Source organism: Gobius niger (assembly GCF_951799975.1).
Source record: "Gobius niger genome assembly, chromosome: 4".
NCBI classification, from domain to species: Eukaryota; Metazoa; Chordata; class Actinopteri; order Gobiiformes; family Gobiidae; genus Gobius; species Gobius niger.
This window is the reverse complement of record NC_136855.1, coordinates 20948770-20963279: the sequence shown is the minus strand read 5'-3', so window position 1 is coordinate 20963279 and position 14510 is coordinate 20948770. Positions and strand designations below refer to the sequence as shown.

Sequence of the window (14510 nt, the reverse complement as noted above, 5' to 3'; positions counted from 1 at the left end):
TAGATGACCGTTTAATGTTCCCGTTGGGGAGATTAGGTCATAGCAGCAGGACAGACAATGGCTTAGGTAATAGCAAGACAAATGTAGCGCACTGAGCAGGGAAGGAGGAGAGTGAAAGAACAGGATTCGTTCTCATGTGGGACACGTACTGCAGTCTGGAGGCTGCTTCTGTCTGACTGTAATGAATGCAATTTCAGATTTCCACAGAAACACAAAGAAATGAACTTTCAGACAAGATATCCCTCTCCACAATGTGATAGTGCACCAATTTTCCTAAGCTCTTCCGTAAAGATAGACGCTAACTTATTCATCTTCATTGCTTCATAAGACGCCATGTAGCAACGTTCTCATCTCTCATCTGTCTCACTTACACACAAGTATGAGAGACCCTAATACGGGCTGTCTCACTTACCCACAAGTATGAGAGACCCTAATACGGGATGCATGGCCGTACTAGACAAAGGTAGAAATAGCACATGCATCTCCCTCTCCCTCTCTCTCTGTGTGTGGTCTGGTGTCTGTGTTATCATGGGAATAGTGGAGAGCCAATCTGTAAAACAATCTAACTGCTTACTACAGCAGAATGGATACCAGGGACACGCATTTATCATGAAAGCAGTATACTTTGTACAAACAAGAGTCCAATGGCGCTATTACACCAAAGAGATGGTGAGAGAATAGAGGGACATTTTATACTGATTGGAAACTATAGGCGCTCGAGGTTTAAAGATTGGTGTAACATGATTTCAATTCAATATCTCTGTCCTCTGTGACCTCACCACCAGTCCTTTTCTGAAATGCTCATTGTTTTACTCCTACGCCTCTTAAGGGAAAAAAGGGTGACTTTGTAGTAAATATGAAACATGGATAGTGTCACCTATTGGGGAGCTGACTGCGCAAAAAATGTAATGTCGGCAATAACTCCACTGAATGGGGCCCTTTTGTCAGCCCAGTCTTTTCTGTATCTTTTTATCAGTCACCATTATGTTGTGTCGTTAACTTTCAAGGTCAAACTTTAATGATGTAATTTGGTGTGATTTGTTGTTATTCATTTTTAGACAGCAATTGCAATCATCCTGTAATTAAACCATCAAGGACCCCAGTGTTTTGTGTCATGCACTCATTGACCTCCTTACATCAGTATCTGCGCTGGTTTGTCAAGAATGTCGTAAAGCCAACTTAATTACTGAATATTGGACATACAGTTTCAAATCACGTATTCTTCTTTATTAGCTGCGTACATTTGACCTTGGGGTGGCTGATATTGAACAGATATCTCAATGATATTTTAAACGATACAGCTATTGATAAGTGCAGGTGATACTTTCAATGTGATACTTTTTATATTCTATAAATATTTTGAGGATGTATTAAACCACAACAGGACAGAGATATCAGTTGGCACCCTTGTTTCAAAGATTAGGCGCAAGCTTTTGTTTTCTTCTCTCATTTTTCAGTTCTTATCGGTCTTTCTTGTGAATGTTATGAACTCGGTAGTCATGAGGGGCCTGGTTAGTCAGGATGGGACAGAGAATAGATTGTGGAAATGATGTGTGAGTGAGTGAGTGAGTGAGTGAGTGAGTGAGTGAGTGAGTGAGTGAGTGATTAATAATGTTAATTTATTCCTTTTCCTTCCAGTTAATTTCTTTTACCCCCCCCCCCCCATTTTAACCATTTTTTTCACGTTTTTCCCCCCAAATTTCCCTTTTTTTTTTTTTTACTTTTTTAAAAATTTCCCTCAAATTTTCAATTTTTTCCCCCAATTTTCCTGAAATTCTAAATGTATGTCCTAATTTTTTCTTTCTTTTTCTTTTTCAAATTTTTTTTTCTCAATTTTCCCCCCATTTTTTTTTTCTTTTCTTTTTTTCCCCACATGTCTTTGTTTTCTTTTAAATGTTAAATGTTGATGACCAATAGCATCTTGAATATAAAGATTTATATTTCTTTTCAGTACCTGCTTTTGATACTTTTATTTTTTTGACAACAGTAGTAACTAAACCCTACTTACATACTATCGGAATATAGGACGAAGCACTTTGAGTGACTTGTGTCAGTGATAAATAAAATTCCACATTTCATTCTAAGCAATAATCTTAAATGATCTCATATACAAGGCAAGCTCCCCTCTAAGTTGACCTACATCTTACATCGAACGTCTTAATTTTCTGTCGCAATTCCCATTCTTAGCTCCGACATGTTCTCACCTGGCCCCGTGGGAGAGTCAAACTGAAAGTGATTTATTGCACTGCTGTTTCTCCATCCTTGCTGAAAAATCACTACTGTCAAAGTCAACAACAGAAACATCCCCTTTAGACAGTAAATGAAAAAAATGATTCGACAAAACAGACAAGTTAAAACTGTAAAAGAGAGATGTTTCTTTCACCAAATAGTAGTAAGAAGCCATGGCACTAAAGTGGGATTTCTCAATAAGAATTCACGAAATCAAACACTTAGCCCGATGCATGAAACAAAGTGAAGATCTAATTAACGTAAATGAAACTAAAAATGACACAAAAAAGACGATTGGGTGGTTAGAGGGTGTGAAAAACCTGGACTGGTGTACGAGGGGGAACTCACAGAGAATAAAAAGCAGGCTCGTGAGGTGCCGTGAAATAAAACATAAGTACGAGGCATCGGGAGCAGGGGAGTGCAGGACGGCAGGGGTACTGGGGCTATGTGACATGGCGTCCCAGGAGTCCTAATTATTACCGTATGAATTATTACATGTGTAGAGCACGTGAGCACACACAGACACACCGAGGCGCACACAGCCGTCAGGTCCCCCACACGCCTCCGGACTGCCATCACCCCAGGCGCCTCACCGCCCCCCATCCTACTCTCACACACTCTCATTGTCTCCTACTCCAGCAACAGCAACAATTCACATTCTTACCCGCAATTTTATTTGAACTCGAGTTAGGTCAGACACAAAAAATGATTCAACATATACTGTATATATTTTCTTTTTCACTATTCTTGAGGTGTGAAATGTGACTCAATAAAGAAGAACACTTTCTGGGTGCAGTCACTGTCGCTGGATTTACATTTGAAGTATTGAAAAATCCCCATTACATCAGAATATATCTGTATGGCACTGTATTGCTACATCTACAATGTCTCTTTAATTGGAACATATATATTTTAACCTCTTAACCCCCACCTGAACCGAGCACATTTTCTCCAGTTTGGCTTTACCCAAATCTAAAAGCTTATCGGAAAAAGTGTCAAAATAACAACAAAAATGAGGATGAAAAAGCAACAAAATGTGACAAAAAAGAGATGAAAAGAGACAAAAAACACAGCGACAAAGGGGCAAAAGAGTTATGATAACTTTTGTAGGTCTTAGCTTTCAAATGAGGCATTACACTGTTGCTCTCTAGTCAAGAAGCTTTAAGATTTGGATAAAGCTGAACTGGAGACAATGCGCTCAGTTTAGGCAGGGAGTAAGAGGTAAAAATTCTTGAAGGTTTTGTTGCTTAGTAAATAAACCTCAAGCAATATTCTGTGGTCAAAAGTAAATGTATCATATGATGCTTTATAAAAAGAACATTAAAATTGATAGGTATGTGTTTTCAAGGAAAATTTGTGGCAGTTCAAAAGAATGTGGGTCACAGCAAAGCTTATAATGAGACAGTTTAGTTGTAATTCAGTGTGCGCAGCCAGACAGTAGTTACTAGAAACAGTTTTTATGTGGCACTCACCTGATATGGGTACAGCGTGACTCCTCCATTATTTCGGTTCAGAAGCTGGTGTGACTGCGGAGCTGCAATACTCCCATTATTACTGCTATTACCACTGTTAGAGCCAGAGCTATTTACTCCAATCTGCTGCGGCTGGAGTCCGGCTGCCTTCCCTAAACTGGGCGAGCCGCTCCTTCGCTCTACCCCAGAGCTGAGGCCGAGTGAGCTGGGCTTGTTCCCCAGTCTGTTCCCTGGTCCGGGGGAGTTCAGCCCCACAGGCGGACTGCAGGATCGGCCGTGGATGGGGCTCGGTGTTGGGGTGTGACTTGGACTCGGGGAGGGCGACTGAGATGAGGCGTATGAAGAGTGCGAAGATCCAGCGACGGATGATACGGATGAAGGGAAAAAGGCCGGTCCCCCCGAAGACCGTCCATTGAGTGCGGGGGGCGACGAGGCGGGCGAGAGATCCCATTGGTCGAGCGAGAGGACCAGACGGACGGCTTCCTGTTTCAGTTGCGTCAGGTGAGTGGCGCACACATCGCAGCGGCTGTCGCGCTCGTTCCACGCGCGGCGAGAGCTGTTGGGCACCTGGAGCTTGTCATGGAGCAGCAGGGAAAAGGAGGGATCCTAGAGGAGACAAGAGGAAGCATGAGGTCAGGCTTTCAACAATGTTCACAATAACACACATTCAGTTAGATTAGGATTCAAGCATCACTGCGGAACATTAAGCACTTTTAACAATACTTTGTGATGTTTGAACAATGCCAAGATAGACCAACTCGCATTAGGAGTCAGCATAAGCCAATGATGAACCATTTTCTGGAAGATCTCCACATAAAAAGACGGAGTGGATGATTCACTTCCACTTTCACATGTTCTCAGTTGTTTCATTTCAAAACAACCGAGAACACGTTTGTCTGTGAGATACAAAGCTGTAGAAGAAGGGGGGGAAAAAAAGGATCACAGATATTGTAAGTAAGTCATGCCTCTCTGAGTATTTATAGAAAGCACCGGGAGTACAGTGATGTAGCCGCAGGGTTTGATTTGTAAAGATCCACAGAGGAGCAAACTCAAGTGCACACAGCTCCTCGGGCACTGCAGTTTAAAAAAAGGCTGGGCCACCGAGGCTGCAGACATGAGAGCTTCACAATACTACAATGAGGATAAGTCACCTTGTTTCTCTCCATGCTTTTATTGTGAAGGCTCGAACAGCACCTTATACCTAGCACCTAATATATCATTTGTACCATTGTCTTTATGACTGTATTAGAGCACACAAATCGAAAATGTAAATTAGAGAATGCTGCGTGAGTTAAAAATGCACACCCATGAGCAAACCTTTGATAAATTACCACCAATGGGTACTATACCACCAGCTTTCATCTCCGAATTATTCCCTGGTGATTCCTTTGTATAAGCATAAACAAAAGTATAAATCATGTGTTAATCCAGCATCGTAAAAGTGTATTCCATTTGTACACGGCAAATTTCTGAAAATCCAGAACAGCGAAAACAAGACACTCTGACAGAAAGTGTGACCGCTCAGCCACTGCCCATTGCTGGTCTGTTGATTTTGGGTCTGCAGTATCATGTACAACACATCGTTTGCTTTGGGGCCAACATGGAGGTATTTGCTCAATTTGTTTGCGCACATAACCAAAGCGGTTTGTTTTGCGTGACTGTGTAAGCACTCGGAGCATGTCGGAGTTTCCAAAGCTAATTGGAGCCACTCGCACAAACCAAAGCCACTGTAAATGCCCTGCTATTAGTCACTACTGTATGAAGTATTCTACTTAATATAAACAATTAGGATTTGAGACGCAACCTAATTCAATCCCGCCACATCTTTTTATCCCACAAAGGTCATCAATTAGAAATAATGGCAAAATAGAATATTAAGTGAAGGGGCTACAATTGCGAAATGCTGAGAATGTCTTCTTGTCCACTCAAAATCCTCCAAACATCTGTGGTAGGTGTTCACAGCTCTACTAATAACAGGGATTATAAAGCCTTGCACCAGCGCTCAGCTATTTTTACAAGGGCATTGCCTTCCTACGCAATCAGTAACTTACAATCTCTACGATCATCTCCAAGTATGAGCTGATTATTGATAAGCTGCTTCTTTAGCCAACGCTGCCCCGAGGCTAACTTCTTAACCCTCACCTTACCCAAATCTAAAAGCTGCTTGAAAACAGCATCAAAATGAGACGAAAATGAAGATGAAAACGCAGACAAAGTGACAAAAATGTGAACGAAATACGTCAAAAAAAGCAACAACAAAAAGCAATGGAAAAAGAAACAAAAACAAAACAAAAAAACATAACCCCCCCCCCCAAAAAAAAGTGATGAAAGTATTCAAAAAGTCTTAGCCTTCTAGAAGTAACTATAGACAGTTTTAGATTTGAGTAAAACCTTGGTTAAGTGGGAGGGGTAAGAGGTTAAATGACAAAAATGTGGCTTCCATTCTGTCTCAACAGCTGATGTTATTTATCTACATAGGAAATTTCATATCTCGATATTCATGCCAGACATCTCGATATAGATGCGATATAACAATGGGTTAGATGAAAACCAAGCATTTTTCAGAAAAATAAAAACCTAATACAAAAGAGTGTAGTTTTATTGATGAAAATCTAATTCATTTATATCTTGCTTTTTCAATTTTAATGTTTTGAATGTTCATATCTCGTTATCAATACGATCACGATATATCTTTCAGCCCTAATAGGAATCACAAAGACACACAAAGACCAGACAGTTACGCATCACCTCGTCTAAGCTAAGGTAAGAACATTATCTCAGTAGGTAAAAACGGTGGCCTGTTCCTGAGGGTGTTGGGTGAGAAGTCCTTAACTTAACCAACCCTCTCTACTACAATGGATAATCCCTGGACGACTGAGAGCCTTCGCAAACATCGACATATGAAAAAAAAAGCTTGAAAAACACTAGAATAAAGCTTGTGCTGTAGGAGCTTATACCAAAGCGTCATTAGTCTGCTATAACATGCAACAAAACCCCTTTTCACATCAGCTGCAGACTGTGTTCCTCAATAGACCACGGAGCAGCTTATTTAAATATCTCAATGCATCAGGCCTGGGGGAGGCAGCGCATGTACAGTATTAATCAAAGTGATGTCTGGGCACTCTGCCTCTCTGAAGCTTAATCAATACGTGAGTTATGTAGATGCGCTGTTTGAATGGGCCTGTGTATGTGTCCAATCAATATGGAGGTGATGGGCACAGGTTATCTCTGGACAGGCATAGACTCAGAGTGATTGACAAAGTGACTGACAGGCAGATATTAATTCATGGGACTTTTTCTATTCCTCATTATATCGCTATTGCAGAAACATGCTCAGTGTTTTCTGTACAGTTTTTATTCTACGTGGCTCCTTCATCTCATGTGTAGAGATATTAATAGTGTGATTCATCATAGATTTCACGAAGCCTTGTTTTATACCTAAAGCCAGTAATTCATCACTTTTAGTTGTGGTCTTTACTATGATGAGGGAAGAGTCTGAGGAAACCTTTACTTTACCATCCACTTGAAATAAAAGCTGGTTACTCACATTTGCTCAATAAAGCTTCTGTATTGAGTGGGTGGCAATGTAGACATGTGCAGGGCTCTCACAAAGTCGCATTTCATCTATTAGCTAAATGCAGCCTCTCAGTGTGGGAGCTGCCTATTGGCCTGCGTCAACAAACCACACAACCACAGGTCTCTCAACCACATACGCACACATTAGTGGCCTAAACGTTCATGTAAATGTGTATTTATAGATAAAGACGGCCTTGTTACATGGGCACACTAAGCAGCATAACCAATAGCACAAAGCTTTCAGGCATGTGCAGCTTGCATGGAGTTGTACACACAAGCTCTAGGCAATGGAAAACTGGGCACTTTTACAGGGACATCGGGCAAAAGCGAGGGCAGGATTAAGAGGCAGGGATGGGGGTAACTCGAAAGTGGCAATTCTGTTTATACATGCATTTATTCTGTTTTGCAAAGTGGTAAATCGTGTTGCCTAGCCAAAGGTTACGACACACATTTAGCAGTGTAAAATGGTTTGGTTGCAGTGCGACTTTTCTGAAATTCACAAGCAGCAACACTATTTGCTATAGGGGAATAAATGAAATTCCCACATACACTATTCATTTAGTGCTTGGGGTTTCATATTAACAAGGCTTCACTTATTCATAGAATAACTTGAAAAACAATATATTTAACAGTTATTGTTACATACACAGTCATAGCGACACAGTGGCTGGGTGGTCAGCACTCTCTCCTCAAAACAAGAAGGATCCAGTTTCAATCGCCAGATCATGTTCTTCCCATGTCTGAATGGGATCATCGGGAGCAGTGAGCATCAGTCGCTCGCTGCTCCCGTACAGTTGCCCAAAGCCAAGACTATCTCTACGGGGACAAAGTGAACCTTAAAACAAAGGACACCTTAATCAGAATCACATTGGCAAATGAATCCATGTTACAATATCTTCCAGTGTGTGTCTTTGGTAATTGGAGGCACACAACACATTGGGTAAAATAAACTGCTTGACATATAAATAGCAGCCCTCTAGCACTGCCAACTAGTAGCTCTGCTTGTCCTTTCTGAGGGGAAAATAGGAAAACTTCAAACTGTGCCAGAAAATTAGCAGACAAAGAAACATTGAACCTCTCCTGGCTTCTTTCCATTGGCCTCGTACACACACAAACACACACACACACACACACACACACACACACACACACCTGGCCGAACACATGCGGTGAAGTGCTGGCCCTTGAGACGAGAGCCCTGTTGTTCTTATTTAGTACGATTGGAAAAGGGGCCAAACTGTCTCATCAAAACCGAATAAAAACAACCAGTTAAGAATTAGACAGAAATATATCAATCCCACATTGTGTTACAAATTACAGGCTGGTTTTAGCAGAAAATGTTCAAAATTTTGATTCTGTAGCAAATGTGGATGCAACACGGGTTGCTGCTTGGTACCATCTTTCATTCATTATCCAGTAATTTTACATCTTTTTCTATTCATTATCCAGTACTTTTATATCTTCAGCACTCCATTAATCTGCAGCTCTCTCAGCAGTGCACTTGCTGAATGTGGTTAAATTACGTGCATACGAAAGACAAAGGTACTTCTACCCTTATTATGCATGGATATGGAGAGTGCCAAATGATACATTGAAGGCCAAAGCTGACTCTTAAGAATGAATTACTTATTAAATCCAACACTGTATATTCTCCAATGACAACTAACAATTTACTTAACTTTTATTGTACAAATGAGAGTAAAATGTCAACAATACCTGGAGGCTTTATCGTATTGCTCATGCAGAAAATAAAGCAACTTCATCTATGGTTCACAACCTACTTCACACCTTTATTTTAGATCTTTTTACAGCCTAAACAATTATCGTATATTTGAATGTAAAATTAAATGAATCCCTTCGACACTAATGGTTACATACATAACATCAGAAAGTATCCAGCACCAAACTTGCTAGTCTAACCCTTGACCTTCACCCATGAAATCCCGCTCTTAAGCGCTGTAGGGAGGAGCACTGAGGTGTTGATGAGAATTAGACGGATGAAGAGACAACGTGAACGCTAAATGCCCCGGGTCCTCTGGTTGCCAGGGGCTCAAACGCCACAGAGTGGAGGAGAGTCAATTACATCAGGACGAGTGTGATATGGGCTGTGTGTAATCAGTTCCAGATGAGTAACGTGAGCATAAAGCGCAAGTCCACCTCCATACTCATTACCCCTCTCATACCCCCTGCATCTTCACAAGCATATTATACCATCTACTCTTGCACAGGCACGCTTATAAATATAATCCATGCTTTTATATCTTTGACCAATTGTAATTTAATCTGAGTCTAATAAAATGATACAGCTGGACATGATTATAGAAAGCCAAGTCTTTGAGCTTGGTTCAAATCTCTACTCAAGGGCCAAAAGTTAAAAAGATTAGCTGTGGGAAAAGAGTATAAAAAAGCACAATATTGGTCCAAGCCAGTCAATACAATCCAGGTGTTGTGCAAAGTAATATTTTAAAGGGATATTTCATGATTTTTGACATAGGGCCTCATTTCCTAGTTATCCAGAGAGTTGTCGATTTCTGGAGATATTTTTTTTTGTAATTCATGCAGTTCTTATATTTGAAGAGTTTTGTGGCGCTTGGCTAGTGCAAGGCTAACGCATTTCTACGGTATCAGCGAGCCTGCACAGTGCACCTGAGGCAAATCACTTATAACCAGACTAACCATATAAATGTCTGTGTCGATAATTTTTGGAATATAACTTACCTTGCATCACATGAATGATTGCCTTTTGAGGGACTATTTTCTAGCAGATCACTCCACCGCTGTGTAGCTTATACAACCACGAAACTGATGCTGCTCAAATATTAGTTATTTTAAATGCAAAATGGTTTAAATTATTCTATCGACACAGACATTTATGTTGTTAGTCTGGCGTTATAAGTGATTTGCCTCAGGTGCACTGTGCTTGGGTCAGACTAGGAAATGAGGCCCTATGTCAAAAAACCTGAAATATCCCTTTAATGCTTGTGTTCTGTTGCATAGAATAATATACTTCCTAACAAGACTTTTTGATTCTCTGATTACAGTCATTCCATTTGTAATTGTAACCCCTTTTCACTCGTCTTCTTTTCGCTATTGATGAAAATGTAATGCCCACTTGCGTTTGTCGGCTGCTCTGGGATTTGTGAACTCATGCAAAACAGATTGAGCCTGTCTCCTGCACCTGCTCGGACTGGGGACACTGAAGTGAGACAGTGTCATAACAGCCTGACACATCGCAGCGCGGTCCAAAACACAAAACCAAATGAACGAGACGAGGGAAATATGATACATTTGGAGCGTCTTGGCGGTTCATGATCTGCACGTTGGTCACCGGATGGAGATTGATGGCGTGTTTGGTGAGTGTGTAATGCTGAATGATGGGTGTCTGAGAAGGCAAGGTCAATACCACGCAGGTAATAAATGACAGTCAGAAAACATAAACAAGTGTCACATCGCAGCGGAGGTCGAGCACAGGTCTGCCTCTGTATTGCAACAAACAAACAGGATATGTCACTCCCGTGGTTATTTTTTAACAATTCGCTTGGCCCGTGTCCTTCACTGCAGCACTAAAGCTTTATTTAACCATCAGTATTATATATCACTTTTCTTGACACTCAAAGACGCTTTACAAATTCCATGTTTCAGCTCTCAGATCAGGGACAGTGGGCCCATATGTGGAAAAAATGCAAGTACATTTTTTTATGATGACATTGATACATTGAAATCATCCGTTGCCATTTTGAAACAAGGGGGCTTGAGTAAATCACACCTTCCACAGACACAAAATAACCCGCTTTGGAGCCAGCAGAAAACTAAACTTTATGTCCTCAACTGTCCTGGGGTAAAGTGACAAAGATGTGGCAGCCATTCTGTTCCTTCAGGCGATGTGGGTTACTCAAGGACACAACAGCAGTTAGAGGGCATTGATCCGATAATCGTCTGCTGTGGATGAATGATTGTAGTGAGCCAAACCAACCAAAACTAGGCAAGGCAAGTTTATTCATATAGCACATTTCATGCACAAGGCAACTCAATGTGCCTCACAGCAACACTAAAAAACACAATAAAACAATTCGATACAAGATGACCTCTGTGCTTTTGTGGGCCAAAAATAATTGTCTCAGTTTTATCTGTATTTATCTGGAGGAAGTTTTTTTGCATCCACATACTAATCTGTTTGATATAATGACACAGTGTATCTACAGGCCCATGTTTACTCGCTGTCAGTGAAACATGGATCTGAGCATCATCTGCGTAATTGTGATAGGACACATTGTTACTGGATATTAGTTGGCCTAATGGAAGCATGTACAAATTGAACAGGAGCGGCCCCAGGATCGACCCCTGGGGAACACCACAGGTCAATGCCATCCTGTCACACATGTCTCATGACACATGTCTTGAAGATAGGACACATCCACTCAAGAGCTTTTCCAGAGATTCCAACCCAGTTGTTTAACCTCTCTAGTAAGATCCCATGGTCCACTGTGTCAAATGCAGTGCTATGTAAGGTCCAGTAGAACTAAAACCGTGACTGTGACTTTTTGTTTTGCTTTTGTCATACAAATAATTCTGGAAAACATTATGGCAATTTTATCTATTATCAGAAACATGGGATGCAGCAGAAAGTTTCCACTTTGCGCCATTTATAATTCACTGCACCCTCCTCCCCTCTACTTTCCCCATAGTAATGTATGCCTGCTTTAATCGCCGTTTTAATTGGTCATTCCTTCAGATGGAGCGGTAATGAGTGTGCACTGGTTATGTGGTCACACATTTTACACAGAAAATCATTATGCGCTACAGATGAGATTAATAGACAAACAGTACTATCAACCCACAAAGGCACACACTCTCCCCGCTGAAGATGGCAGGCTTTGTTAATAACAAAGAAAAAACACAGTGTAATGTTTGTTGCCATGGCGACGTGAAAAATTAATTAACATACACAAACTAAGTAGCTATGGGCGATGTAAATCACTTTCTGCTTGAAGCCTCACTGGAGACTTCCACTGTGTGTGCCGTACAGAGCAGTAAAAATGTTTCCCTTATATGTATTCCCAGTCAGTGTTATAGTTTTCTTTTCTGTGATTCATTCAAATATGCCTTAAATGAGTCAACAAGCAACACAGAATAATTTGCTATATTGCAAAAAGTTCAAAACACAGGTGGGTTAGATTCAAGAATGAAAAATCGAGAATAAATCAAGTAGTAAGTCATTGTAATAAACATGAAAAATAAATGTCTTTTCCTTATAGTTTGTTAGTGACTGAGAAAACGTGCCATAAAGTCAGCCTGGCCTGATGTGAGATTCAACAATGCAACCATTTTTTAAACTATATTGTGACCATAGTACCTTACTGAAGAAGTTATTTCTTAATTTTCATTTGGATTGGTCCAGTAAATACTATAAGCCAGACCAAAACATCTGCGATATGACAATTAGAAGGCAAATTGTACCACAGGATTATGAGCTGCCCTCGATTCCCTGTGGTCATAAAGGAACAAATTATCAGCAGGTTCTTTGCAATAACTAGAACATGTAAGGGCTTTGTGTGGCTTTAGATAACACAGATACACCTGATCTTCTTCACATACGCACTAAATGAATGTGATTGTGTGATAGGGCCAAGTGCCCTGTCGGAGGTCTCTGCACAGAGATTTTACACATTAGCTCCTGAAATCAGGTCAGTGCATGTTCTTTGAGGTCCCTGTCATTGGTGTTTGGTCGGCTTCTGCCAGAGGCTACACGCAAGCAGCCAGGGTTTCCCACTAACAGTTTTAATTAATTGGCTTTGTGTTGTTGCCATGGATTAGTCATGGGTTAAGTGCTTGTTTAACACTGGCAAAAGTAAAATCATCACCGGCCAGTATGTGTTTTTGTTGTGAGATAATAAAAATAAAAATGCATCAAACTTGTAGCGCTTTTTTGGACACTCAAAGACGCTTTACATGGGGGATGAACAAAACAAAAAAGGGGTTTAAGGAAAAGCTAGTTTGAACAGGTGGGCTTTGAGGACTGGTTGGTAGTGAGTCAGAGTTTCTAATGGACTGTGGGAGTGAGTTCCAGAGGGTGGGGGCAGCGATGGCGAAGGCTCGGTCCCCCAATGTCCGGCGGTTAGTGCGGGTGATGGGAGTGAGGCGGTTGGCGTCGGCTGAGCGGAGGCGGCGGGTGGGTTGGTGTTGTTGTAGGAGCTCGGTGAGGTAGGGCGGGGCCAGGTTATGGAGGGATTTGTAGGTGAGGAGGAAGAGCTTGTACTGAATGCGATATTGAACAGGGAGCCAGTGGAGCAGCTGGAGGACGGGGGTGATGTGTTCTCTGGACCGGGTGTGGGTGAGGAGGCGGGCAGCAGAGTTCTGGATGTATTGCAGTTTTTGGAGATGAGTGGTGGGAAGTCTGTAGAGGAGGCTATTGCAGTAGTCGAGTCTGGAAGTGATGAATGCGTGGATGAGGATTTCAGCTGTAGACTGGGTAAGGGAGGGGCGGAGGCGGGCGATGTTGCGGAGGTGGAAGAAGGATGTTTTGGTGGTGTTGTTGATGTGTGTTTGGTATGAGAGGGTGGAGTCCAGTATGATGCCGAGGTTGCGTACAGAGGGGGAGGGGGTGACACTGTGACCGTCGATGAGGAGGGTAAAGTTCTGGACAGGGAGGAGAGATTTAGGGCCGGTGATGAGATGTTAAATCTAGATACAGACTAGACTTGATCAAAAACACTGAACAAACCTTTCATCCATTAGTTATCTTTACGATACACTGTGTGTTACAGTATTGTGAAAATAATCTTCTTCTTTATTGGCTAGCCATTTCTGTAGCTGCTGAAATATAATGGCTGTTTTATCATGTAGTATCCGGTGTTTCCACGTAGACAACCTTTTTATTGTGAACAATAAACGTTGCATCCGCATAAGGGCAACAATATAAATGAGGTGTTCGAGCCACCAGAGCTGTATCTGGAAATAACCTACATCAATAGCATCTAAATATGGGGGAGGTAAATTGGTGGGTTGATGTGGAGCACTTCATTTTATTGTGAAGCACGAGGACAAAAACACTGATGTTGTCAGTGCAATAAACATATTATTTCCAGCATATATGTACATTTTTTAAAGAATAAAACGTAAATCATCTTATTTAAAGAGCCACAGCCCAAGATAAGGTTTTGGTAGTTTATCACTACAGTATTGTAGTATATAGTCTTGGTAGAGGTCCAGTAGCTTTCTCACTCTGTTCTTTAC

At 41.3% G+C, this 14510-nt stretch overlaps 1 protein-coding gene across 2 annotated transcripts in view; it reads right to left on the bottom strand.

Moving 5' to 3' along the window:
* Positions 1-14510, bottom strand: part of kif26ba (kinesin family member 26Ba) — a 90953-nt gene that overhangs the window by 62302 nt on the left and 14141 nt on the right. For both annotated transcript variants that reach the window (XM_079555354.1, XM_079555355.1), the window contains exon 3: positions 3702-4307. In XM_079555354.1, coding sequence (XP_079411480.1) covers positions 3702-4307 — 606 coding nt within the window. The remainder of the gene's footprint in view (positions 1-3701; positions 4308-14510) is intronic.